The sequence below is a fragment of the Podarcis raffonei genome, chromosome Z (genome assembly GCF_027172205.1).
Source record: "Podarcis raffonei isolate rPodRaf1 chromosome Z, rPodRaf1.pri, whole genome shotgun sequence".
In the NCBI taxonomy this organism is placed as follows: Eukaryota; Metazoa; Chordata; class Lepidosauria; order Squamata; family Lacertidae; genus Podarcis; species Podarcis raffonei.
In genome coordinates this window covers 42,530,704-42,555,435 of record NC_070621.1, presented here as the reverse complement: position 1 = coordinate 42,555,435, position 24,732 = coordinate 42,530,704, and the positions used below count along the sequence as shown (strand labels likewise).

Sequence of the window (24,732 nt, the reverse complement as noted above, 5' to 3'; positions counted from 1 at the left end):
TCTTTATTCCCCCCCCCAAAAAAGTGCGCCCTATGGGCCGGTGTGCCCTATAGGGCGAAAAATATGGTACTTCTTCAAAAATTGCCTCTGCCTTCACATACACCAGTTTCCCCATTTCTGGGTTATTATAAGGAATGCTCAAAATGGGAGAGCAAGAAGAAAAAGCAGGATGATTTAATATAAATAAGGCCACGTTTAATTACATCACTTGAAAAGACAAGAAAATGTTTTAGATCTGCTTTATAAGTGGGATGGTTTCCTACTCACTTCAAGCATTGGCTTGCTGTAATGTCTGTTGGGCAAAATATGTTTGAGGCTAACTTCCAGACTACTATTTTGAAAACATGGTTTGAAGTGCATTTTCAAAATCTTTCTTTCGCAGCTAGTGCTAACTATAGTCTTTCCCTTTTGGATGTTACTGTCAAGGAAACATGGAAATGGAGAAGGGAATCTGCACATGAGGGGGCAGAGAGTGGTCATGCAAATGTGCTGTTCATTTCTAATCTGTAAAACCATGGTTTGAAGGATCATCTGAATTAAACGATTAATGCAGAATCTAAATGTTCAGTAGTTATTTATAAAGTAAGAATCTTCTGCTAAGTAACTTGTTATATATTCTGTTCTTGTAGCCCCACAGGATCACACGTTGAGTGGTGCAAGCAACTCATTGCTGCTACAATTTCTAGTCAGATTTCAGGTTCTGTGCCCTCAGACAGTGTATCCAGAGAGTACCGGGTAAGTCTTATTTATTCATTCTTTTAATTTATGTATATGGTGCCACATCAGTCCTTACCCCAAATAAGATATGCAAGGGAATGGAGAGCAAAACCAAAAAATGTATCTTTCTGTCATCTGAGAAAAGGGTTAAGATGATAACATGAAAGGGTAAGATTTTATATGTGAAGCAGTTAGATCTGATAAACTGTTACTTTTTTGTGTTAGTGCCATTTGAAATCTAAAATTGCCACTTAGTTTAGGTCTTCAGTGTGATTGATTGTGAGAAAATACTTTTATTTCATCTTTCACCTTTGCTTTTTGATTTTAAAAAGCAAGCAAATTGCCATGCATTCTTCAAGTAAAGCAGACAAATGAATATTTGTCTTGTTTCATTTAAAGCAAATTAAGTCATTTACCAGTGTTTTGTGGATTCAAAAGGCAGTAGATTCTCTCTAGAAGTAGGAAACTCTTTAAACTCCCGTGAATAGGAAATAGATTGTTCCTACACCTAGAGATGAATCTGTTGAAGCATGCTTGATCAGATTCTATTTTTAAAATTCTCCTCTTGTGTGTTTTTCTCTATAGAAGCAGTCAAAATTTTGTACTTGGAACTTCTGTAACATGTGGCATCAAAATGTAATGCTTTCTCTGGACCACGGCTGCTGCCTTGGATAAATGAATGTGGCAATTTTGGCATTACAGCTATTGTACGTTACCTGTGGAATCTGAGTTTTTAGAGCTTGGATTCAATGTACTGGGGAATTCTGGTGCAGTCCTCAAGAACAGAGTTTTTATTTTAACATATCTCTGTTTTTGGCAAATATCACACACGTTTGAAAAGAGAGGAATCTTTTAAAGTCAGCACCGTCAGGTATAGATGACTGAGCCACTTAACAGTCAGTGCTCTTGTACTGGGGCAAATTGCTAATGCCAGGTGTATTTGGAATAAGTACAAGTATCTCACAGCTTATGTGCCTTTAACTTTTGCACATTCAGCTTTATGCACTTACCATTTTTTTTAATTAAAAAAAGGGAGTGGAAAGATGGCAGACATCTAGGAAAAAAAGACCTTGGCAATCCCACCTGCCATTAAACCCAATGTGTGTTGACTATACAGTGGTACCTCAAGTTACAAACGCCTCAGGTTACAAACGCTTCAGGTTACATACTCCACTAACCTGGAAGAGTTACCTCAAGTTGAGAACTTTGCCCCAGGATGAGAATGGAAATCGTGTGCCGGCGGCGCAGCAGCAGCAGCAAGAGGCCCCATTAGCGAAAGCACGTTATTAGGTCATCCGTTTTGTGATTATTTGTTGGCTAAGTTGATGGTGTTCTGACCCACATTTTTTCTTCTTTGTTTGGACAGCCATGTTGTCCCTGTGATTTTTATCATTTGATTCCTTCCGCCATGGGTCTTAAAGAATATCTTGGGCCCACACAGAGCATGACTGTCTCCTTCCTTTTCATCTTTCTTGCTCTTACTTTTGGTAGGGACTATGCACTGCCAGCTTAGGTGCTCAAGGCCTACCTATAAGGTGGCTAGAAGGAGACATTTGTTTTGATTATTTAAAAAGGCTAAAGTGGACAAAAATAAAGGACACATTATTTATGATATGATATATATTCACTTCTAAGAAATTTTCAGGAGTAAATTTAAATTGTATCAAGCTGAGATACAATCTGTTGTCAGTTAAGCATAGGTACACAAAGCTTGCACATTATTATTTAATTTAGGGATGGTGAACTGTCGTCCCCGCCCCCATAAGAGGTTAAATTGGCCCACCCAGTATTTTCCTCTGGCCTGCCAGCCCCCAAACAATTTTTTTGCAGAGTAACAGCAGCAGGAGGACTGAATGAAGCACCTCTTCTCTTCCTGCTAATGTTGCTAACAGATTGGAGCGCTCCTTATTTATTCCAGAGCACTTTGATTACCTAGCAGTGATGGTGGTCACAGTTCCTTTGCTGACCTGAATTTTCTCTCTGTAACCCTGCCTCTTTCCAATTGCAGCACTGCGCACTGCAGAGGAAACTTGCACATGGGGAGGGAAACCACATTTCACACACTCTCCTGCCCCCCACCTCAAAGACCACTCTGTTTTTCAAAGCACTTTGAAGAAGGGTGTAGCTCTGATGTGTGGGGTTATGGCATGTGTGTGTGTTTAAGGTGGCCACATCCATCAGGGTTTGTGATCTCCAGAAGGTTTTCTACATTCAGTGTCACCCTTGGGCCAAATAAAGGTTAACTGCCCTTGATCGAATTATAGGTGAAGCCTATTTCAGCTCCATATTTTTTTAATGCATGTGGAAGCAGTGGAAACACATGCTCTTGTTAAAGTGTGAGGGTTGCATTCAGTTAAGGACTACTTGGAGTAGACCCACTGAAATTAATGTATCTAAGTTACTCATATCCATTAACTTTAATGAATCTGCTGTGAATAGACTAGTATTGCATACCACCAATACCTTTTTTTTCCTGTCACAAATTAAAATCTTTTTAAACATCAGACAAACAATTGTGCGATCTTGATGGTTCCTTAAGCAGTATTACAAGATCTGCTGCCAGAATATTCCACCCTTTGGGTTTGTTTATGCAGCCTACCATACTGCACCAACCTTGGAAGTGTATTGATTTGTTTTGCTTACCCTATCATCATGGATACATAGGGCCTCATGATTCATTTCTATTTAACTGTGTCACAAGTGAGCATGTAAAGAATAGCATGGTCATTGGTATGCTTCTAGTAATATGGGCCTGTAGGTGGTATTTCCCAAATGTAGGATTTGAATACGTGACTTGTTGGATAATATCTGTATTTTAACTAACAGGTATACAGGAGGCCTACTGTAAGGGTAAGAATAAATGTGGCTATTGGCAAGTCAGCCTTTTACCTGTTTTGTGTTTTTGTGCTGTGTTGAGAATCCAGTGTGCTAAGTGTTCTTCTTTACTTCATAAATGGTCGGTTTAAACCAGTCGGGCCATCTTGCTATGCAGTGCAACAGCTTGTTTGCCATAGAAATGTTTTATGTACATTACAGTGTTGTCATGAGCAGTAAAAGCCAGTGTGTGAGAGTGCAGTATATTTAAGTTATGTTGGAAATGCATGGTACTAATTTAAGTTTTATTACATTAATTCTGACAAATAGGCCCCCTCAACTGATGCTTACATGTTTTGGAGCACAGAGTACTGTATTACCAGTGTTAATGTTTTCTGTGTGCTACAGATATTTGAAGGAACCAAAGAACAAACAATGCATTTTAGTCTATGCTACTTAAATAAGATTTCAATCAATGCTTGTGTTTATGCACGCATTCCCATATTGGCAAGACTCTTAGTGGAAAATTCTAAATCTGTGATCCAAGTTAGGCACTGCTGCAATGACATACATCTTTGTCCCATAATTGCTAAAATGTGTCATCCAGTGTTCATTCTGGATATTAAAAAAACATGTATTTGTTTTTTTGTTGCCTTCAGTTTCAAATCAGCAAATGAAGTTTCAAATCAGGGCTGAGGAACAGTTGGATCCTGAGCTCCCCCATCACTTAATGTCACCATGACATCAGGTGATTTAGCTTCAAAGGAAAAAGTTAGGAACACACATCTAGCATGCTCCCATTTCTTGAGGTCAAGCCTGGGTGCAAAACAAAAATATCCATTTATTGGTATGGCTTGAATTGAGCTATGTCATCCAAGGAAGTATGCAAACCCTATTTGCAGAAGGGATTGACTCCTTGGGAGCTCTAGATTGGGAGTTCCCAGATGGAGCCAATCTCTGCAGGGGTTGCACTGAGCACCAAATGAGCTTGCAGGGGAACAACCAGGAGCATATTCTAACACTCCCGATTGTTCCTTTGCAGCCTGCTTTACACCTCTTGGGCCAGATTAGGACTCTTGGTAGGCCTAATTCTGCCTTCAGGCTGGAAATTGCCTTTGCCTATTCTAGAATCTAGTGCATCCCTCCCACTCCCAGGTGAAAATATTCCTCCCACTCCTTTGCTTTTCTCCTGAGATAGCACATAGAACAGCCAATTACCCAGTCTCCAATGGTGAGTGAAAATAATTTCTAGGGGAACTGGCAGGCTGGCTGTTTAAAACTGATGCATTTGGCTTCCCCACCCATTTCTATACACTAGTGTGCCATAAAGAGCTAATATTCCTGATCTAGCAACCTTTGAGGACTTATTTGGAAGGCTAGCATAGCATAGGTCTGCTTCCATTGAAATCCTAGTCTCATTTTCTTGCTGGTCCTGGCATCCCTCTTCTGTATTGTTTTGTTTGGAAGAGGCACATTCTTTGGATGTTAGTGATGCTTTCAAAGGACAATAGAATGGTAGAGGCCAATGAAGCATCTGGGGCATAACTTTAGTTTCCCTCCAGCCACTATCCAGTCATAGAATGAGAGGAAGTGGAAGGTAAATCTTGATTTAGGCTGCTCCTCAAAAAGAGGAACAGTGGGTTACTACCTGCCTTTTACAAAAAAGGCTTAAAATACAGCATTTTTGATCCTGCTCTCTAGACTCCCAGAATGCTTACGTATAATTTTATCAAACTATTATCTATTGAATAGTGATACACATAAATCTAAGGACAAGGTAAAAATGGTTACAGTTAAAATTATGTGCAATTTTTTTCTTGCTAAGCATTTTGGTAGTTCTTTTCCAGATTGCATTGCTTTAGCCTTCTCTTCCTGATCTTTGCATCTGCATCTTCTTGTTCAAAACTAAAAAATAATAATATCTGGGACTGCCATAATTCTCCTGCAGTACGATGCAAGTGCATCTGTATTCTTCAGCAATATTCCTTTTTTTAAAAAAAACATTTATTGAGTTTTTCCACCTTTATACATTAAAAAATCAAAAAGAGAAAAACAAAAAAGTTAAAAACACATAAAGTTTACAATCCTTATTTTCAATAACATATTTCCCTGACTTCCCCACACCTCCCCTTCTTATATTCCAATTCAAATTGTTAATTCAACAAGTTCTTGTCCCCAATTTTTGACCTTTTTATATTTAATTCATTTTTTTAAAAAAAAACAAACCAATTTTAACTTATAAACATCAGTATTTAAACATCAGTGCTCATTCTTAAAACTTTTTTCTAAAGTCGACCCAAATTCCCTTCCACGAATTCCCCAATTTTCATACTAATAACAAAACAAAATAAATAAAAAAACAGATTATTATTCTGCACCCTTTGGATTCCCAACCCCCCCCTTTCCCGGTTTCAATCCCCAACAAATGACCACCAGTCTTAGTCTACTATCAGCCTGGAGACCTCACGTCCGAGGCTCTTAATTCTCTCTCAATTCCTCTCTGCCGGTTTTTTTGGTAGTCCTTAATATTAAACACCAGATCTCGGAGAAGCTCTATCCCGATAGGGTCCATATTTCTTCCAGCCAGACCTCCATACTTAAAAGTGGAGCCTGAATCTTGTTTCTTACTCCTTTTAAGTCCAAATGTCCCAAAAGCTCCAACTTTCACCTTAATCAAATTTGTAATCCATAGGTCTTCAGATCTCCACATAAGGAGATCTCTCCATTCTTCAATCTTCAATTCAAAACAGATTTTCATCATCCAGTACTTATTTTCCTTTGTAGCCATCATGTCAGGCCTCTGGCTCTCCTTTGTCATCTGCAGCATTACATCTCCTCCTTCCTTTTCCTCAGAAACAACATATATCTCTTTCTCCACACTCTCAAATCTTTCAAGTTTCTCTTCTTGTCCAGCTGCATGGACTTCATGAGTCAAGTCCTTATCAAATTCAATGGATTTGTTTACTGTTAAGTCCAGAGTTGCAACATTTGTAGCCAAAACATCAATTTGGCCTTGTAACTTTCCCAAGAGAAGAAACACTCTGTCCAATTTAGCTTGAATTTTTCCTCCTTCAGCCATTCTTGTAATGTCCCAAAATCCCCTCTAGAGCGATTTTGGTTACTTTATCTTCCTTCCAGTTCAAATCCAAAAATCAAGTTAGTTTGTATCAGTTCTTCCTTGTTTTCAACAAAATATAACCAAATTGTAGCAAATATATCCAGCAGAGATAGCAGAAACAAAGTTCTCTTTTTCCTTCTTGACAGCTAATTTGACAGCTGTCAAACTCTTCTATATCTCCTCAACAGGCTCTCTTGCGGATCACTCCCGGGTCCGGGGGGATGGCACTTCAGCTCTCAAAATTAGCTCTTATCCTCCAGTAAAATTACTTATACTGCCAAATCATGAAATTAATGTCTTTTACCCAATAAAGAAGAAGAAATTCTCTCGACCTTAGTTAGCTAGTCCTTGCTTTAGATTATTTATAAGACGGGGAGACGGACTTCCTGTTTGCGCCTTCCCTGATCGTGCCTAATTAAAAAAAATTTTTTTCTTTACAAATCCAATTTCCGTATTACTCACGGGTTATTGCTTTTAGAGTCCAATTGTTCACAAGAAGAAGTCAGCGCTCTCCGACCATGGCATGCGGCTTCACTCCGCAGGAGAAGCAGTCAACTCTCAGCACCGCGCCGCTCACCCCGTCCCCCGTTCCGAAGCCTTTAAAAAGGCTCCTTCGCGGGTCGGGGGGTGCAAATGGTGCCCACCGAGTCACCAAGTTCACAGGCTTCAGTGCCTGTGATTTCTGAGGGTCCCCGCGTCGCCGCAGCGGCAAGACCCGGATCCTGCGGAGCCGATTCCCTCCGGAGCTCGGAGGGAATCCGCCATTAGCCGATGGTGCTAACCCGGAAGTCTTCAGCAATATTCCTGATGTGGGGAAAATTTGTTTCAAAGTATCATTCTTCTCTTTATAAATGGAAATTATAAAAATGTTGGAAATCTTAATTATCTGAAAGTTTAGCTACTAGCATATTTTAGGTCAACTGAACATTATTTTGTGGTTTAATAGGAATTATTAAAAGAGAGTATAGTAGAACTTACGCAGTTGCTTCAGAACTTGGCCCAGCAAGGTGCCACCATGCTGGGCTCAGGCCATGTTTGCACATTATGTTTGGCAGCAAGCCAGCTGACTGTGAGAAAGCTTATGGGATTCCATGTAGGTGGGCTGGTGGTGGTGGTGGAGATCATTCTGTTCCTCCTTTGCCAGCTTGTTCTGCTTGCATTCTGGCTGCTACTCCATAGCCAGTACAGAAACCAATCATGCTGACAGAGGAAGGGCAGACTGACCCATCTCTCCTCTGCTAGCCCACTGTAATTTTTTTGCTGGATATGTCAGATCAGAAACAGTATTGGCCTGTGGTGAAGGGGCAGTGATTCATGTCCTTATTACCAGGCTGCTGCACTCTTCTGCTGGAAACACAAGGGGATGAAGCCAGCATAAAAATCAAGTGTGCAAGCTTGACTCCGTCCCGTCCCCCCCCAGTCTGCTGTGTTTCTGTGTTGAACATACAGAACACAAAGTCTCTTCCTGCTCAGTCAGCATAGAAACCAAGCAGAATGCCTCCTACACCAGCCTGCTGCATTCCAGTTTACAGCCTTTTTACTACTAGCCTGATTTTTACTTGTGAGTAGGGCTGGCAAAGGAGAGATGGAGCGCTCTGTCCATATCTGTCTTTTTTATGTCTAAAAAGCAGGCAAGTAAAGAATTTGTAGGCTAGTAACTTTTGGGGCCTAATTTATAGAGCTGCATTAAATTCAGCTTTTGAGGTTTGAACACAAGATGTTGCCTGTTCAAATAATAATTCCTCCCATTCAACAGTTGTGACCTGGAACTCACCTGGGCTTAAAAGCAATCTCATAAAGGAAGCTGTTAACCAGCTGTCTCTATACAAAGCAAATCTTGTAAAAATATCATGGTCTCCAGTGAAGTCTCTGAAATGCAAATACTTCAGAAAGCACCTCCTTAAAGTTTTGTCTGGAGAAGGAAGAAATGCAAAGAAATGGACCTTTATATATTTTGACGAATTATGTTCTTGCTGATCCAGCTGGTGTGTGGAAAAATATTTCATGCAACAAAATCTTAAGAAACAAATGATCAGAAATGGTTAAACCTGATTCTAAAGTGTCTTGCTGGCATATCCAGCAGCAATAACAACATAGTATCAGGGTTTGTGGTAATGGGCAGATCTGCAGATGGGGCCATTAAGTTCTTAGCAGTACTTCAACTGTCTTAATATCTCTATTGAGGATACAAATATTTAATTGTTTTATCTTTAAATAACTGCATGGATTCTCTCATTGGTCTATAATCAATTCCTTCTTTTATGTCAAGCATGTGGCCTACTTTATACTCTGCATTTTGTCTTTGCTATTTTAAAGATTGCTTGTTTCAAAAAAAGAAAAGAAAAGAAAAGACAGTACATACTTTGTGTTCTTTGGTACCTGGACTTACCTTTGGAAGAACAGGAATGTTCATATTCCAGATCATCCCAATATTTAAGAAAACAAACCATGACTGGATCTAATAGGTGCTAAAGTCTCTGCTTGATCTATTTGATTTTTGCAAGGAATGAAAAAGCTTACCAAATACATTTCTTTTGGAGTATCTACTGTCTCTGTTTTTAAAATTCTCTCCTTTCACCTGTTATGTGCATGTTTTTTCTCTTACTTCTGCTTGCCCACTGCTGCATCATGCTATTCAGGAGATTCAGGATGGACACAATGGCTATCCTTCTGACGCAGAAGTTGATCAGGTGGCAAGTTTTACTCATCTTTTGTTCACTAACTCTATAGAATGTCACTGTGAATGTTGGAGTTGTGGAAATTCTCATTTTTGTTACCTACTCTTCAGAAGTTCGAGAATAGTTTAAAAACTGTTTTTCAGTGCTTGTGAACAGTGGTGGACTTTGGGCTTTAAAATTTCAGCAGCACCCTGTGCGATGCCACAGTTTGGTGCCCCCCACCTCTCACCTTCCATTGCAGTGCCCTCTTGGTTTGGTGCGCAGTGCAGGTGAATCAGTCACACACTCCCCTAAATCCTCCCCCACTTGTGAAAATTAATACTTCTCTGAAGCTCTCTCCTTTGAATTGAGGATGCATAACTCATACTCATAGCTAAATGTCCATTGAAGCTAGGGGGTAGTTTAGAGCAGTGCCATTGTCTTGAGGCACATAGCAGATTATATCTATGGTTTTTCCCATAGCATTGGTAAATATTTACAGTTCCTTTGATTACTTTTAAAATGTACTAGAAGTGAGGCCATAGGCGTATCACTTCCAGTGGTATGCAGAACACAATCATTCCAAGTGATCAATGCAGGCTGCTCCTTGTAAAAAGCACATATTTAAAGACCATTGCAGACATGCCCCATTGCACCAGGCTTTGGATTGGTAACCTAGGGTCCTGCTCCCATCTGTATTTGGCACCTGTTGACCTAGGCCATATTTCCCTCACCTCAGAGGTGTAGCTAGCGGAGTGGGGGGCACTGGGCGCCACACTGTGGGAGGCAGCACTTACTGCAGAGCCTTCAGTGCGCCTGAGCCATGCATCTCTTCTGGAAGTAATGCGTTGGCTTGGGTGCCCGCAGGCTCCACACTGCCTGAAACAGCAGCATGGGGGTTGCATCTGCCCACCACCTCCCCCTCAGCTGTAAGGCGACTGAGATTGAGGTGCCGGGGGAACTGTGTGCAAGGTCCATGCTGCCCAAAACGGCAGTGTGGTCTTGCTTCGACCTGCTGCCTCTCCCTCAGCTGCCCTACAGCTGAGAGGGAGGTGGCGGTGAGGTGCAGTGTGCCCTGCTCCTGCTTGCCCCGCCCCCAGGTGAAGGGCGCACACATCACCCTGGGTGTCTGAGTGGCCAGCTATGCTGCTGCCCCCTCCCCCAGTGTAGGTGACTCACAATAGGAACACGTGTAAGGTCCACACTAGGAGTCAGAGTAAGATTGATACTTAGCTCATTGAATGCCTGACAGGGATGGTCACAAGACTTTTAGCATTTAAAACACATGCAGAAGGAAGGCCATTTTCTCTGACTTGCAAATGAGGGATAAAGGTGAGTTCTGCTGTTGTCCAGTAGCTTTCAGTAACAAGCACAGTCCAGTGATGGCATAGGTTTGCGACCATTGCAGCTGTGCAACATCTGCACTCCAGAGGACTCCTTCTTTCCTCTCATTGCACTTGGCAACAGCAGCTTGACAGTGTGGGCTGTGGGTACACTGCATCCCTGTGCTTTCCAGCTGTTGTGAAAGTAGGCAAGAGTGGGAAGTCACAATTTCTGAATGCTTTTTAAGTAACCTATTAATGTGCAACTACAGTGTAAACAAGAATGTAAACCAAAAAAATTCAGATAGAAGTAAAACGAAGCACTCCTTATTTCAATATATTAGCCAAGAGTATGTGTAACAGCTTGGACATGTGCAGAGAGACTTTTGAATCTTTTTAAAATGGAAAGAGCTGGAACCCTCTTCCTTTCTTGCCACGTTTTGCTTCTTGAAGTCCCTCTGATTGCAAAAGCACTTTGCCAGGGGGAGGTGGGGAGGGCTACTGTTCAAGAAAATAGGAAGCTTCCTTATATGGAGTCAGACCATTGGTCCATCTGGCTCAGGATTGTCTACAATGACTGGCAGCAGCTCTCCTTGCCTTGCCTTACCTGGAGTTGCTGGGGATTGAACCTGGGATCTTCTGCATGCAAAGCAGATGCTCTACCACTGAGCTATGGCTCTTCCCCCTAACTCAAGGTCAAAATCCCCTTAGCCATGAAGATCTGATTAAGCAGTTACTTGCATCTTGGTCATAAAGTCCAAACATTCATTGATTGATTGATTGATTGATTGATTGTATAAATTTATATATAGTTGAGTATTGTTCAAGTTCACAAAAAGAATTTTTATATCAAATAAATAGCGTTGACCAAAAATAGTTTAGGGAGATACCCTTTAACCATTAAGGTGCTGCTTAAAATATTACAATATCAATATAGGTGACATTTTATGATTTTCAATTATTATATGATTTTATTGATTTATACAATTTAAATAACTAAAACATATAAAAAACTAATAAATGTCTGTACAGAGATGGATCCATGGTACAACAAACATCAGAATGACAAAAAATACAAATTATTGGACTTTGAATAATATGTTATTTTGAAACAAATCTTAAATGAATTCTGTGAGTGAAGTGAGGCACAAAATTTACAAGACCAGTGGAACTGAATATGATTTAGTGGTGAGTGTTTGTAATTAAAAACTTATTAAAGTCTACATTTTAAATATGCAGTTAATGAATCAGTAAGTTAATTACACCAGTTAATATTGTATGTAGGATAAGGCGTATAAATCATAGTATGCCAGATGTCATATTAGTATTTCACATCAAAATCTGTTAATGTCAAGTGATAAATTGGCCAATTGCTTTTAAAAAAATAATTCCACCACACTTCTGCTAGAGCAGTATTGCACAGAAACAAACACTAGTTCTGTGAACATCATTTGGACATATGGGAAGGCAACTGTTGGAAGGATTGCAGTATTAATCCTGACTTGTAAATCAGAAATGCAGCAGAAGTTGTGGTGGACCTCTGCGAGCATTTATTTTTAAATTGACCAGATGTTTGTACATGCCAGAACTTAAAATGTTGCAAATTTTATTCTGAACCTTACAAGGAAATACATTGTGATCTCAAAAAAATATCTGGGCATGAACAGTCCACACTATATTTCTCCCCCAAAATAGTACCAGTCAGGGGTGAACTCAAGCCATGAGCATGATCTAAAAGTATGGACATAGAGTTATTGCATCATGTGTAGTTTGATTAAAACATCAAGCCATTTGGGTGATCTGCTTATTATGGCACAGTGGTTTTATGTGGTGAAAAATTGTTCATAATCTGACTTACTGAATCTTCAGTTCTTGTAGTCAGACCTACATGTGCACAACTGGTATTTCATCAAGATGCTGATTGGTTTTCAGTGGGGGATGGCTAGAGATTAATTTGGAATGCTTTCGGTGCTTGCATAAGGGACACTTGAGGCCCCTGAGCTGAAGGAAATCCTCCTTTGCCACAGAGGACTGCCACTGTGGGGAGACCATCCATTGTTCCTTGAATTGACTCCTGAGGGCCACTTGAACGGCTCTCTCCCACTATCCTTGGTTCAGTAAATACTGCTGTGGTCATGAAGCATGATTTTAAGCAAGCAGAGCAAAAAGCTGAACAGCTCAATCAGCTCTGTTCAGCAAGAGCTGTGGCAGGGCAAAGCTGTGGAGTTTTAAAAATGGAGTTTTAAAAATGGAGAATAAAAGCAGGCTTCGCCATTAAACTGCAGAAAATAAAATGGACTAGAACAAATGTTCAGTAAAATATTTCTTTATTAAAGCTTCCAGAGTTATCTGATGTGCTTCAGTTCTGTATAGCTAGTCAATCTGTTTTTCTTTCTGGGGAATACTTTATTCTCTAGATAGTGATTTATGGACCAGATATATAGTCTGCTTCACAGACCTTCTCTTGCACAGTTAGTTTCCATAATAAAGTTAGCTGGCATTGCTAATGGAGTAAATGGTCACTCACATTACATACAAATGTGTATATTTACATACTGCATACCTGTTGTGTACATTAAAAAAATGTATTATGAAAGTGCAATATCTAGTTATTGCAAGTTAATATTTGCTTTTCTTATGTAAAATTTTAGCCAAATGATTTATCATTCCTTGCTTAATTTTGGGAGGGATTCTGGGGCCTGTGAGCCTCCATTAGCAGGGGGGAAATAGGACACAGGGCAGGATCTGAAAAACAAACTTAAAAAGCATTGAGTAGCTAAAAAGTGAGAAAAAAACTTTGAAAACATTTGATCAGCCATATGTATAAAAAATAACACTGCAAAATACTCTGGGAGCTGTATGTCAAAATACCCAACAACTTACAATATTTGCCGAATTTTTGTGTGTCTTGTATGTGCTAATTGGAGTAGTTGGTCTTACCTTTGTGTAGTTGGTCTTACCTTTGTGTGAATGCTTTGCTACTAATCCATATTGTAAATATTGACACTGTTTATTCTGTAAATCCAGTAATGCTGCATAAAATCTGAGCAGATTCTCTTAATCCATGGTTAAGAGATCAGGGACAGACCACAGTGTATCTCCCTCTCCCTCTCTACCTTTTGCATCTTGGGAACTAATTTCACCCTCTCCCATCACTTTTGCAGCAATAGTAACTATACTTAAGTCTTTACCAGGGTCCCTGATTAAACAGGCCTCCAAGCTGTTTTCAGATCCTGGCTAGATGAAAACTGGTTACGTTGATTAGCAGTTGTTGATGAAACATTTCAGCAAAGGAGAGGGGGATTTTGCATCCAAGTTGGAAGGGATGGGGGAAGGAGAATAATTCATCCCTGATTTCTTTAACTTCAATTATGTGTACATTCACACCAGCCCGTAGCGTTAAAGAACTCTGGTTTGAGAAGAAATCACTATATTTTGTATTGCTACGGTAACCTCCTAGCAAAAGCACCTTGTGGTTGTTGTTGATGTTTAAGCTCTGCAGATGGAATGTAAGATTTACATTTAGCATTGGATTTCTGCCAGGCACTGAGGGATGGAAACAAGCTCGCCCAGATGGAAGAGGCTCCACTTTTTCCTGGAGAATCAATTAAAGCTATTGGTAAGTGGAGTACTGAGTGGCTGAGAACATTGTTGTTTGTGGCCAAACACAAAATGAAAGCTACACATTTGGTTTTATATATTTCAGAATTATTACACTGATCAGTTTTTATTCTGGATCCTTAATCCTTTATACCTAGTATCTGAAGAAGTGTGCATGCACACGAAAGTTTATACCCAGAACAAACTTAGTTGGTCTCTAAGGTGCTACTGGACAATTTATTTATTTATTTCGGCCTTTATACCTGAGTTAGGCCATAGGAGATGCTAAGCACAAAAGGCAAGCATATCTGAGAATAATTTTAATAAACTATAAATTAGCTCTGAAATTAGTAGCTGTGAGATTGATGTGTCAAGTACTTGGGTAGTTAATTTTTCTATGCAGCTTCAAGTACTTTTTCTTCAAGTTTTATTTTTTCCATTGTGATAATATCACAGCCCTTTGGAGTAGAATGCTAGTGGTCTAGATTGGATGGCATACAACATATTCTCCCCCTCAACCCTCCCCTTCTTTGGAATAAAAGTTTGGAGTGTTCCTAAGGATTGGATTGGTTCACACATAGTTTTCATGATCCTATAAACTTTCTAAACTATCGAAGCAAGATGCCTCAGGCTTCCATACTGCCTACCTCCCTTCATTAATTTCATTGCAATTTGCTCCTTCACTTTTAATACAAACCATAACTTGACATTATGTTCATGATCATACTCAGACCACTGTATCTTCTCCCCCATGTGCAGTAGGGGTATATGTGTGAGTATGTGATGTGCTCTGAATGCTCACAGCACTCTGTACATTATTTATTTGATTTAAAGTATTTTACCCTCCAAACTAGTCCCAAAGCAATAGAAAAATTAGAATAAAATATAATAAAAAGCAAGGAACAGTAAAGCAACAGAGAAGATTGCAGGCAAACATAGCTGGGAATGGAGTTCAATACTTTGGGAACTACTTGTGGAAAAAACATTCATTTTGGTAGCCCTCTGCCTAGCATTTGAAGGCAGAGGCTCTCACAGAAGGATCTCTAAGGTAGAACTTAATTGATGTGCAGGTTTTGTTTAGAGAAAGCAGTCCTTTAGATACCTATCTTCCAGGCTGCCGAGGATTTCAGTACTTAAAAGTGATATATTTAGAGCGGGAACATTTGACAGGTCTTGGCTTTTGAGACTGATAAGGCAGAGAGTACATGGAAGCAGCCTTGGAGGCAATTTAGGGACTCTGGTGTGGAATCAATGCATGCCCATTTTTCTGCTTGCTTGCTTCCAAGAATATCTTACCTGCCGTGTAGGTAAGCCCACAAAAGTTATTAGTTGCAATGTTTTTTCTTAGCCTGAATTTCCACGCTGGCAACAGAAGATTCTTTCTCCATCATTTCCAACATGAAGCGCAGGTTGCAGCAAGATGGTGGGGGGGAAATGCCTTCTACGAAGTGGGCTGGTGGAGGAGGGATGATGTAATCTGTGCCTCTGTGTCCTCCAACCTTCTGCCGTTCTGGCCTGGCTGCAGAGAAAGGGGTCCGAAAATAAAGTAAATATTATGAAAACATAATAAAACTGTGGTGGCTGGGCTCACCCAAAGAAAACTAAACCTCGGCTTTGACCCTGGACTTCTCACTGCTAGGGGGAGTGGAGAGTGCGTAATCGTATGTTTTGCCACCATGTATCACAGAACCTTTTTAGCATAACTCTTGGTATTGCCTTAGTGCAAAATGAAATTGTTAGGTCATATTTTATTCATAAGGTGCTGTCTTGAATCTGTATCTGGGCTGTGAAGTGGAAAGCCAGATTTGATGTCTGCTCATTTGCCTGCAAGATAAGTTCTTCCATGTGACTTATTCACAGAACTTTCAGATCTGCTTCTAAATGTCGTTGTCATCGTTGGGAGGAATAGAATGGTTCCCTCAGTTGCCATAAGTTTGGCTTTCAGTGAATGAGATGTAGTTATAAAGGTTCTGTTAAATGTCATGTTTGATTTGCCAAGCTTATGTGTTGGTCATGTTGGAATTTATGACATTGTTTGTCCACAGTGTACCCAGTTCTTCTCTGCTACTGCCATAAATATGCCTTATACAGTGGAACCCCAGGTTGCAAACGTGATCCGTGCGGGAGGCATGTTTGCAACCCGCAGCGTTCACAACCTGCAGCGCCGCGTCTGCGTACATGCGAGTTGCGATTTGGCGCTTCTGCACATGACGCAAAGTGCGATTTAGCGTTTCTGCACATGTGCGAGTGCCGAAACCTGGAAGTAACCTGTTCCGGTACTTCCGGGTTCAGCGCGGTGCGCAACCCGAAAACATGTAACCTGAAGTGTCTGTCACCTGAGGTACCACTGTAGTTCTGATTTTAGCTTCCAAAATTCTGGATTCTGAAGATATTAGTAGGGAAGTATGCACACTATGGCAGACAGTGGGACTGCAATTCAGTATATTCTTAAGTGGGAGTAAGTTCCATTGCAATCAGAAGTCTTCTGAGTATACCTATTCAGGATTGCACTGTAAGGCACCTGTGATGGGATGATGAGCTGCTTGTGCGTAAAGTCCTAGTCCCTCAGAGTTTGGCTAAGTCCACAAACCTCTGTCTGTGACGGAGCTCCTTAAGCATGGCTCCATCAGTCGCTCGTAGAATCGGACAGTGGGCGTTTACGGAACTTCTTCCAGCATAAAAGTTCCTTAACGGAAACGCGTCTTCTGGACTCTCGGCGTGACAGTTTCCGGCGAGGAGTGGGTGTCCCTATGGGAGGTCCTGAAACCTCCCCACTATTTTCGCTGGAAGTGTCTCTGAGCCCTCCCTCCGACTCACTTTCCCTTGGAGCTCTTCCTCTCCCCCTGCTGGTTCCTTCCCCAGCTGATAAGTCTCTCTCAGCCTCTGTGAGCCCTTTCACCTCCTGTTTCTCCGATGGCAGTTCCCTGACAGCACCCTTAAAGTAGGATTGTACAGTGGCATTTGTTACTGAAAATGTAGATGACTGTACAAAACTATCAACTTAAAATAAAAAATTGTGTCCTTAAAAACATTTTTAATGTCCTAGATGGTATTCTTATTTTTTGTAATCATCAAGTATTTTACAGGTGACCCATAACTTGCTAGGCTTTTGTTTATTTTTATTTTTTCAGTTATGAAAATGCCTACTTTTGAAGTGCTATGAAATAGGCATTATTTTAAAAAACTGAAATAATTGGCTGTATAAACTCAGTTCATTCCATGTGTAAATTCCAGCCTCAAAAAGGCATTTAGTAGTAGAAGTTTTTTGCATCAGGTATTTTGCCTGTGTTCATACATAATAAAAATAATCCTATAGTTCAATTTTTAGTACTAATAAAGTGTCTTATTTTTTCCAGCTAAAGACGTCATGTATATCTGCCCATTTATTGGAGCCATCAGTGGTACACTATCAGTGACAGATTTCAAAATGTATTTCAAGAATGTTGAGAGGGTGAGCCCTTTTTTCTTACTGCACGTCATGCATCTTTCTGCTACAGCCTTATTCCTGTGCTTTCCTTTTCCAAAACTGACACATGTATAAACTAAGCATAAAGTACTGTTTCAGCTTTATGTGGCCTAATATAATTGTATATTTTTATCTCAAACAGAATATTACATATTTCCTGACACCTGCAATAAATAAACGTGGTGTTTACTTTTTCTTCAAATTTCAGGATCCACATTTTGTTCTTGATGTGCCTCTTGGAGTGATGGCCAGAGTTGAAAAGATTGGAGTGCAGAGCCATGGAGACAACTCTTGTGGAATAGAAATTGTTTGCAAGGTATCAGTTTAATTTTGCAGAAGTGTACTTAAATTGTGCTTTAATTTCATTGTGGAATCCCAGTGATATAACTTAGATATATAATACGCTGTTACTTGCTTATTTCTTATAGCTGTTGTGAATGCACTGGTGTAACTGGTCCTAAGACCTAAAGTTTAGAACAGGTTTTTATTAATTTTCAGATAAACCTGGATTAAAAGAGGAGGTTCCTTAGTACCACTATTCAGTGCAAAAAAAATCTTTTGAATAATGTTTGTAACTGCTGTAATTTTTCACTTAACATACCAAACCTTAAGATATCTTTTCACAGGATATGAGAAACTTGCGGCTTGCCTATAAACAGGAAGAACATAGACTGGAGATTTTTCAAAACCTTATTAACCGAGCATTTCCTCTTTCTCATGGGCTTGTAAGTATTACAATTAGGAGTTCTATACCCTCAACATTGGTTCATTCTTCAAACTATATAGTGGGAGGTATCTAAATATAGTCTTGTGGTGCTTAAGAATTTAAAAAATCAATATGATTCTCACTCTTCTTAGTAGTGTAGTTAAAAGAACTTACAGCAGTATTCAAATAAGTTTTACTCAGAGTAGACCCGATGAAATTAATAGACCTAACTTTGTCATGTTCATTAATTTTGGTGGGTCTAAATCCATACCCACCACCTTGTGGGGCATCTTTGAGAGAAGAAAATTAAAAGGAGTAACCCCCACACGAATCCAGAGTGGAGTCCCTAAGATGGTTGGATGGCACCTTGTACGCCTCCTTCCAGCAACACCTACAGCCAAACTGGTCCCACACATATTCCTCTGCTTTTCTCTGGAGTACATCAGTGAGGTTGAGAGGGGGGCCTTGTCATCTGGGCAGCCCAGGACCTCCATACACACTGCCCAGGCTTGTACCTTGGAGAGATCATAGCCACTGCAGGCACTGTGATTCTCCAGTGGTTTGGTTTCACCCCTGGAGGCATACTCCATTGTGTGGAAGTGAATGTTTCATTGTTCTCTATTGTTGCTAGCCACATGCACTTGGCAGAGTTGATGAAATTAAGATTGTTGATATTTATGAAGAATGTTTTTACTGAGTTTTAATCTCAGTGTAAAATGCTCCTCTGAACTCTTAAGAAATGAAGAGAGAAATAGTGTAATTAAATAGTAGTAATGTATGCTTTTGTTTCACTTCATTTAGCCACTCTTTGCATTCACCTATAAAGAGAAATTTCCTGTTAATGGCTGGAAAGTTTATGATCCAATGGCAGAATACAAGAGGCAGGTAGGTAATGACAATTTTCACTTTTAAAAAATAATTTGCATTGTTTTCTATTTTGCCTGAATATCCATTTGTGGAAGATCTAAGAGACTAAGTCAAGTACTTAAAAATTTGTCGGCACATTGCTGATACTAGATGGACACTGAAAAGTTAAGAACCATGCCATTTCCCCCATTGTTTTCCTGGGCATAATAGTTGGACTAGAGAGTGGAACTACACATGTTAATGCCCCACATCCAGTAATGCAGCCACTTCCTGCATGACTTCACACTGCATGTCCTCTGTGGTATGCCACAAGATGTGTAGACTCATGCTTACTCCTCCTGCTAATTGTGAATCAATATCTGTGTGCACCTTTATATGCATATAGGCCCTGGCCACGAGAGCAGTTAGTGGGGGGGAGTGCATGTCGCCTTGTTCTTATTTATTATATTTACATATTGCCTGTCTGTTAATGCATTTAGTGTGAATTACTATATACAATAGTGAAGGTACAGCTACATGATCAAAAAAATGAAAGAGGAAAATAAGCAAATTCTGGCACCTCCTTTTACATAACAAACCAATATGCCAGGATTTTGTTTTGTTTAAATTTCCCTTTAGCTGTTATACGTCCACCTGTAGCAAGCAAGTAGTTTGTGGAGATGCAGCAGAGCTCTGCCCCATTCAGTCTTTGAACTAAGATCTACTCACGCATTCAGGACTAATACTGGTTTTCTATAACCTTCAGAAGCCTTGTAAAATAAAAATAAAAATGAGTTACAATATGATTGTAATGTTTTAGGTTTAATTAAATGTTTTAGGTTTAAATTAAACGTTTTTAGGTTTAATTTTTGGGGACCCTGAAATCAGATGGGTAAACTTTGACTCCTTAAAACATTGTTTTGCTTCTATGCAGGGCTTACCCAATGAGAGTTGGAAAATATCCAAAATCAACAGCACATATGAATTCTGTGACACATACCCTGCTGTTCTTGTTGTGCCAGCTAGTGTAAAAGATGATGATCTCTCCAGAGTAGCAGCATTTCGGGCAAAAGGCAGAGTTCCAGTAAGTAAAAGTCCTGAGTTAGAAAACAATTGCTGGTGTATGGGTTATGATGCAGCTTGACACCTAATCTGAGAGCTCCAAAACTAGTTGCTCAATTCTCTATTGGAAGGAAGACTATGTGAACCAAAAAGGAAAACAAGAAACAGTCCTAAGCTGGGAACCCAAGTGTAAAAAGGCACTTATATTCTGTCTGTGCAAAATGTGGTGGGAAGATCGCATAAAATCTACTTCATAGGTTCAAAAATCAGTTGGACTGCACTTCAGCAGCTTGCGCGAAGAATAATATTTGATGTCAGAATTGGGACTAACAGAAATCAAAATTATTCCTATTGCGAAAAGCCATTTTCTGAAGATTGTCCTTCTGTGTTTAGACAATAAGCAGTAATGGTATGGGAAATAAGTTTGTAGGGGGTTAATGATCCACTCCATGGTCCCATTCACTGGTAACTTCAAGACTTGATTATTGCAATTCACTCTGTGGGGTTGTCCTCAAGATTAGTCTGGAAGTTAGTGCAAAATACTTCTGTGAGGTATATTCATTCAACATACTATGCTTTAGTTGAAGTAGGTCCATTGGCTGCCTCTCTGCTCCTGGATAAGGTGCATGGTAGTGTTGATTGTTTACAAACCCTTAAATAACTTGGGACCAGGCTACCCTTACGCCCGTGCAGGGACAATCGAAGGCTAACCAACACCCGGGGTGGGGCAAACTGCCAGCTGCACACACGTTGCATCACTATGTAGGGCGCATGTGCAGCATCGCTACATACAGCGCATGCATGCGGCACCGCGCATGTGTTGTACATAGTGATTTGCCGCTGGCGCCACCTGAGCACTGTACGGACGGTGGCAGGATCCTGTGCTTGCGGCTGTAGCAGTGATGGAGGGATCCTACTGCTGTTCGTACGGCGCTCAGGCGGTGCTGGCGGCAAACCGCTATGTACAGCGCATGCGTGTGACACCGCACATGTGTTGTACATAGTGATTTGCCGCAGCCCCAGCACCGTACGGACGGTGCAGCCGCGAACGGAAGATCTTCCACATGCGGCTGTGCGATGGCCGCTCACGCCACTGCACCATGGGGCAAGCACCCCTTCTTGTCACCTCTCCAGACATGGTACCCGGGGCAAACCCCCCCCCCACCTTGTGACACCACTGCGCCCGTGCCTAGCCATTAAGCAGGCAAGCCCCCAGTTGCTATACTGTATTGCAAAAACACTTTTGAAAGTACTATCAGTTCCAAAGGTGGTTTGCTGTTGTCAGGAAACTTCATGCTGAACTGTATTATTAGTTTTGATGGCCATGTAAAAAAATATGTGTGTCTTTTGATTTTTAAACCAGTACCTTTATTCTCTGTCTTCTTATGACGTTACATCCGTTGCTAATATGACTTCTGCAGTTGTTTCTACTGCATATACATTGGTGTATATATATTTCCCCCTTAACCTAGGTGTTATCCTGGATCCACCCTGAAAGCCAGGCCACCATCACACGTTGCAGCCAACCTCTAGTGGGCCCAAATGACAAGCGATGCAAAGAAGATGAGAAATATTTGCAGACGATTATGGATGCCAATGCTCAGTCCCATAAGCTCTTCATCTTTGATGCTAGACAGAACAGTGTTGCAGATACGAATAAGGTAGAACTAGCATAAGGGGAAAACTTATACATTTATTTAAAATTCAGGGTGACATCCAACCAAGTCATACTTTGGAGTAGGGCAACTGAAATTAATGGACTTAAGTGGGTCTACTCTGAGTATGACTTAGTTCAATTTCGCTCTGAAATACTTAAATTTTAAAATGTTGAAATTACCTTTTTTATCTAAAATATTTTAAGGCCACTCTTTTAGCACTAAACTCTCACAGGGCATCTTCCATAAAAGATAAAATACAACATACATGATCAAAGATACAAACATGAAAAATATATTTAAAATTTGAATACCAATATTAATACAACAATCATAATTCATAAGAATGAGCAATAATAGCAGTAATAATAATAATAATAAATTAAAATACCATTAGAGCTAACTAAAACAATTTAATGCTATTTCAGCCCTGGTTTATGCCAGCATAACCATAATATCTTAAGAAAAACCAATTTGAAACAGATATCTCTCTTAAATCCCACCAATACCTTTCTATTTTGCCAATGCAGGCAATTTAAGAATACTTATTTCCATAATGAGTATTTGATACCTGTTTTTAATCTTTTATGTGGTTTTTATTTTATGTATTATTGCTGCAAACTTCTTTGGTATTTTTCTTTTTTATGATATAGTGGTACATAAATATTTAAAGAAGTAAATAAAGGCTCATAAAGAAGGGGCCATGCACACCTCCCTTTAAATAGAATTCTGTAAGTGTGAGGCCACTGTTGAGAGAGCCCTTTCCTTCATGCTTGCCAGCTAGCTTTTTCTCCCTGGTGGGCATTCAAGAAATCTTAAAGATACATTTAAATTACTTAAAATGTATTTTCAGACGAAAGGTGGCGGCTATGAAAGTGAAAGTGCCTACCCAAACGTGGAGTTGGTTTTCTTGGAAATTCCAAACATCCATGTAATGAGAGAATCACTGCGTAAACTGAAGGAAATCGTTTACCCTACAATTGATGAATCTCGATGGCTGTCCAATGTGGAGAGTACACACTGGCTGGAATACATACGGGTAATTTACTTGTTGAAAATATAAATTGTGGATTTTTTTGCTTTAAAATGTTAAAATCTTTCTCCATGTGTTATTCTTTTGTCACTTCTCTATATAATCTGAAAAGGGGAAATGCCTTGATTCTTCAGAATCTGGGTTTTTCAGATTATATAAAACTACTGCTATATGCTGTTAGTGTGTATTATAGACTCCAGGAGAAGCAATCCTTATTTATTTTTTTATCTACTTAACGCTGTTTAAAACATTTGTAACCCATTTAACTCTTCAGGGCAGCTTTATAAACATGTTTGAATAAAATTGTTTACAGTTTGACTAGGTATGGGCTAAGCCTTTCTACTGTAGGACAGAGGAACTGACGGCTACTTACCCTACACATAATTCAGCTCAAGTTTTGGGATTCTTGGCCTTGGCAATAGGATAACAAATAACACCTGCCCGCCCCCTCCCTGCCCTGGACAAAATTACAAAGCCATGTAGATTTATTATGGTCAAAGACCAGCTCGCATAACACAATAATGACAGCGTTCATAAAGATAAAATATACAATTGGAGCAGATTGCAGCAATGGCTCATGAGTTAAAATTGAGATATATACATACACCCATACAACTGAGATTTGGGCTACCATAAAAATTGATCCTGAGGTGCCCCAAAGGGTGTCTTTTCCCTAGTAAGTTTATTTTTTCTAGAGGATGATCTGTGCCTACAAATCTGGGTGCAGAATCTGGCTACCAGCCAGGTCGTCTTGTGATCTTTGCCTAAGAGGAGAGAATTAAGTTTAGCCATGAACGGCTGACTTAATTGCAGTTGGAAGCATCACCACATTTAGAGTTTGCACAGCTCTTTTAGACAGTTGAGTGTTTCATAAATGTTAGTGTAGTTCCTACAACAATCTTATAAAATAGCTCAGTATTATTTTCTCCATATTGCACTTGCAGGACCAAAACTGAGCGATGATAGCTTGCCAAAAGTCATCTAGTGACTTCATAGCAGATAAGAGATGTGAATGCACCGATTGACACCTCAGTCTCACTCTGCTTCACCAGTCCTCATATTTAGGTAGGAATTACCAGGGATCATTTTCACTCTTGAACATGGCTCTGTTTCTTCACAACACAGAATATGGGCACACACACATCTAGACAAATCCTCTGCCAGCCTCTCTCTGGCAAACTGCCACGGGAACTACAATTCTGCTTGGCTAACTACCAGAAGTGCCTTATTTGCAAACACTGCATACCTTCATGGCTTTCCAGCTAAGACATGCAGTGTCATGGTTTAGTTTGTATATTGTCTATGGATCAAAGCACAGATGCCAATAGAGATAAACACTGACTTCATTGGAAATGGGCTTCCTTTTAGTTTGTTATCTAGTGTTTTTGTTTTTTTATTTTTTATCCAGTTTATTGATTTTGAAAAGGTTTTGTAGATGGTGTTTCTTAACCCCAAGCATTTCATGGCATAGCAAGATAGAACAGAATATTTATTAGTGTCTTGATAGTCTTAATAACAAGCTGCTAACAGAATTTATTAACATCAGAAAATTCAGCAAATGGTAGTTTTGTAAACAGAAAGATGGCAACTCCATGTTATTGCTTTATAGAGAACTGAAATTGTTAATTAAATTTCCAAATCTAATGGGCAGAATGTGAAGTTTGCTCTGTCTAAATATTAGCTTTACTGATTTTAAAAGACTTTTTTGTGGGGATCAGCTTACATTGTATAATGGT

The 24,732-nt window shown here is 39.9% G+C and overlaps 1 protein-coding gene across 6 annotated transcripts in view; it reads left to right on the top strand.

Annotated features, from left to right (window-relative positions):
* The window catches only part of MTMR1 (myotubularin related protein 1), a 54,738-nt gene that overhangs the window by 4,806 nt on the left and 25,200 nt on the right, over positions 1–24,732 (top strand). Inside the window, exons 2-12 of one of the 6 annotated variants that reach the window (XM_053374330.1) lie at positions 630–735; positions 3,544–3,567; positions 9,289–9,339; positions 14,172–14,247; positions 17,585–17,679; positions 17,903–18,010; positions 18,321–18,419; positions 19,202–19,285; positions 20,181–20,330; positions 21,781–21,969; positions 22,817–23,002. In XM_053374330.1, coding sequence (XP_053230305.1) covers positions 630–735; positions 3,544–3,567; positions 9,289–9,339; positions 14,172–14,247; positions 17,585–17,679; positions 17,903–18,010; positions 18,321–18,419; positions 19,202–19,285; positions 20,181–20,330; positions 21,781–21,969; positions 22,817–23,002 — 1,168 coding nt within the window. Of the gene's footprint in view, positions 1–629; positions 736–3,543; positions 3,568–9,288; positions 9,343–14,171; positions 14,248–17,584; positions 17,680–17,902; positions 18,011–18,320; positions 18,420–19,201; positions 19,286–20,180; positions 20,331–21,780; positions 21,970–22,816; positions 23,003–24,732 lie in introns of all 6 variants that reach the window. The other 5 variants (XM_053374329.1, XM_053374332.1, XM_053374331.1 and 2 more) reach the window with 5 other exon arrangements.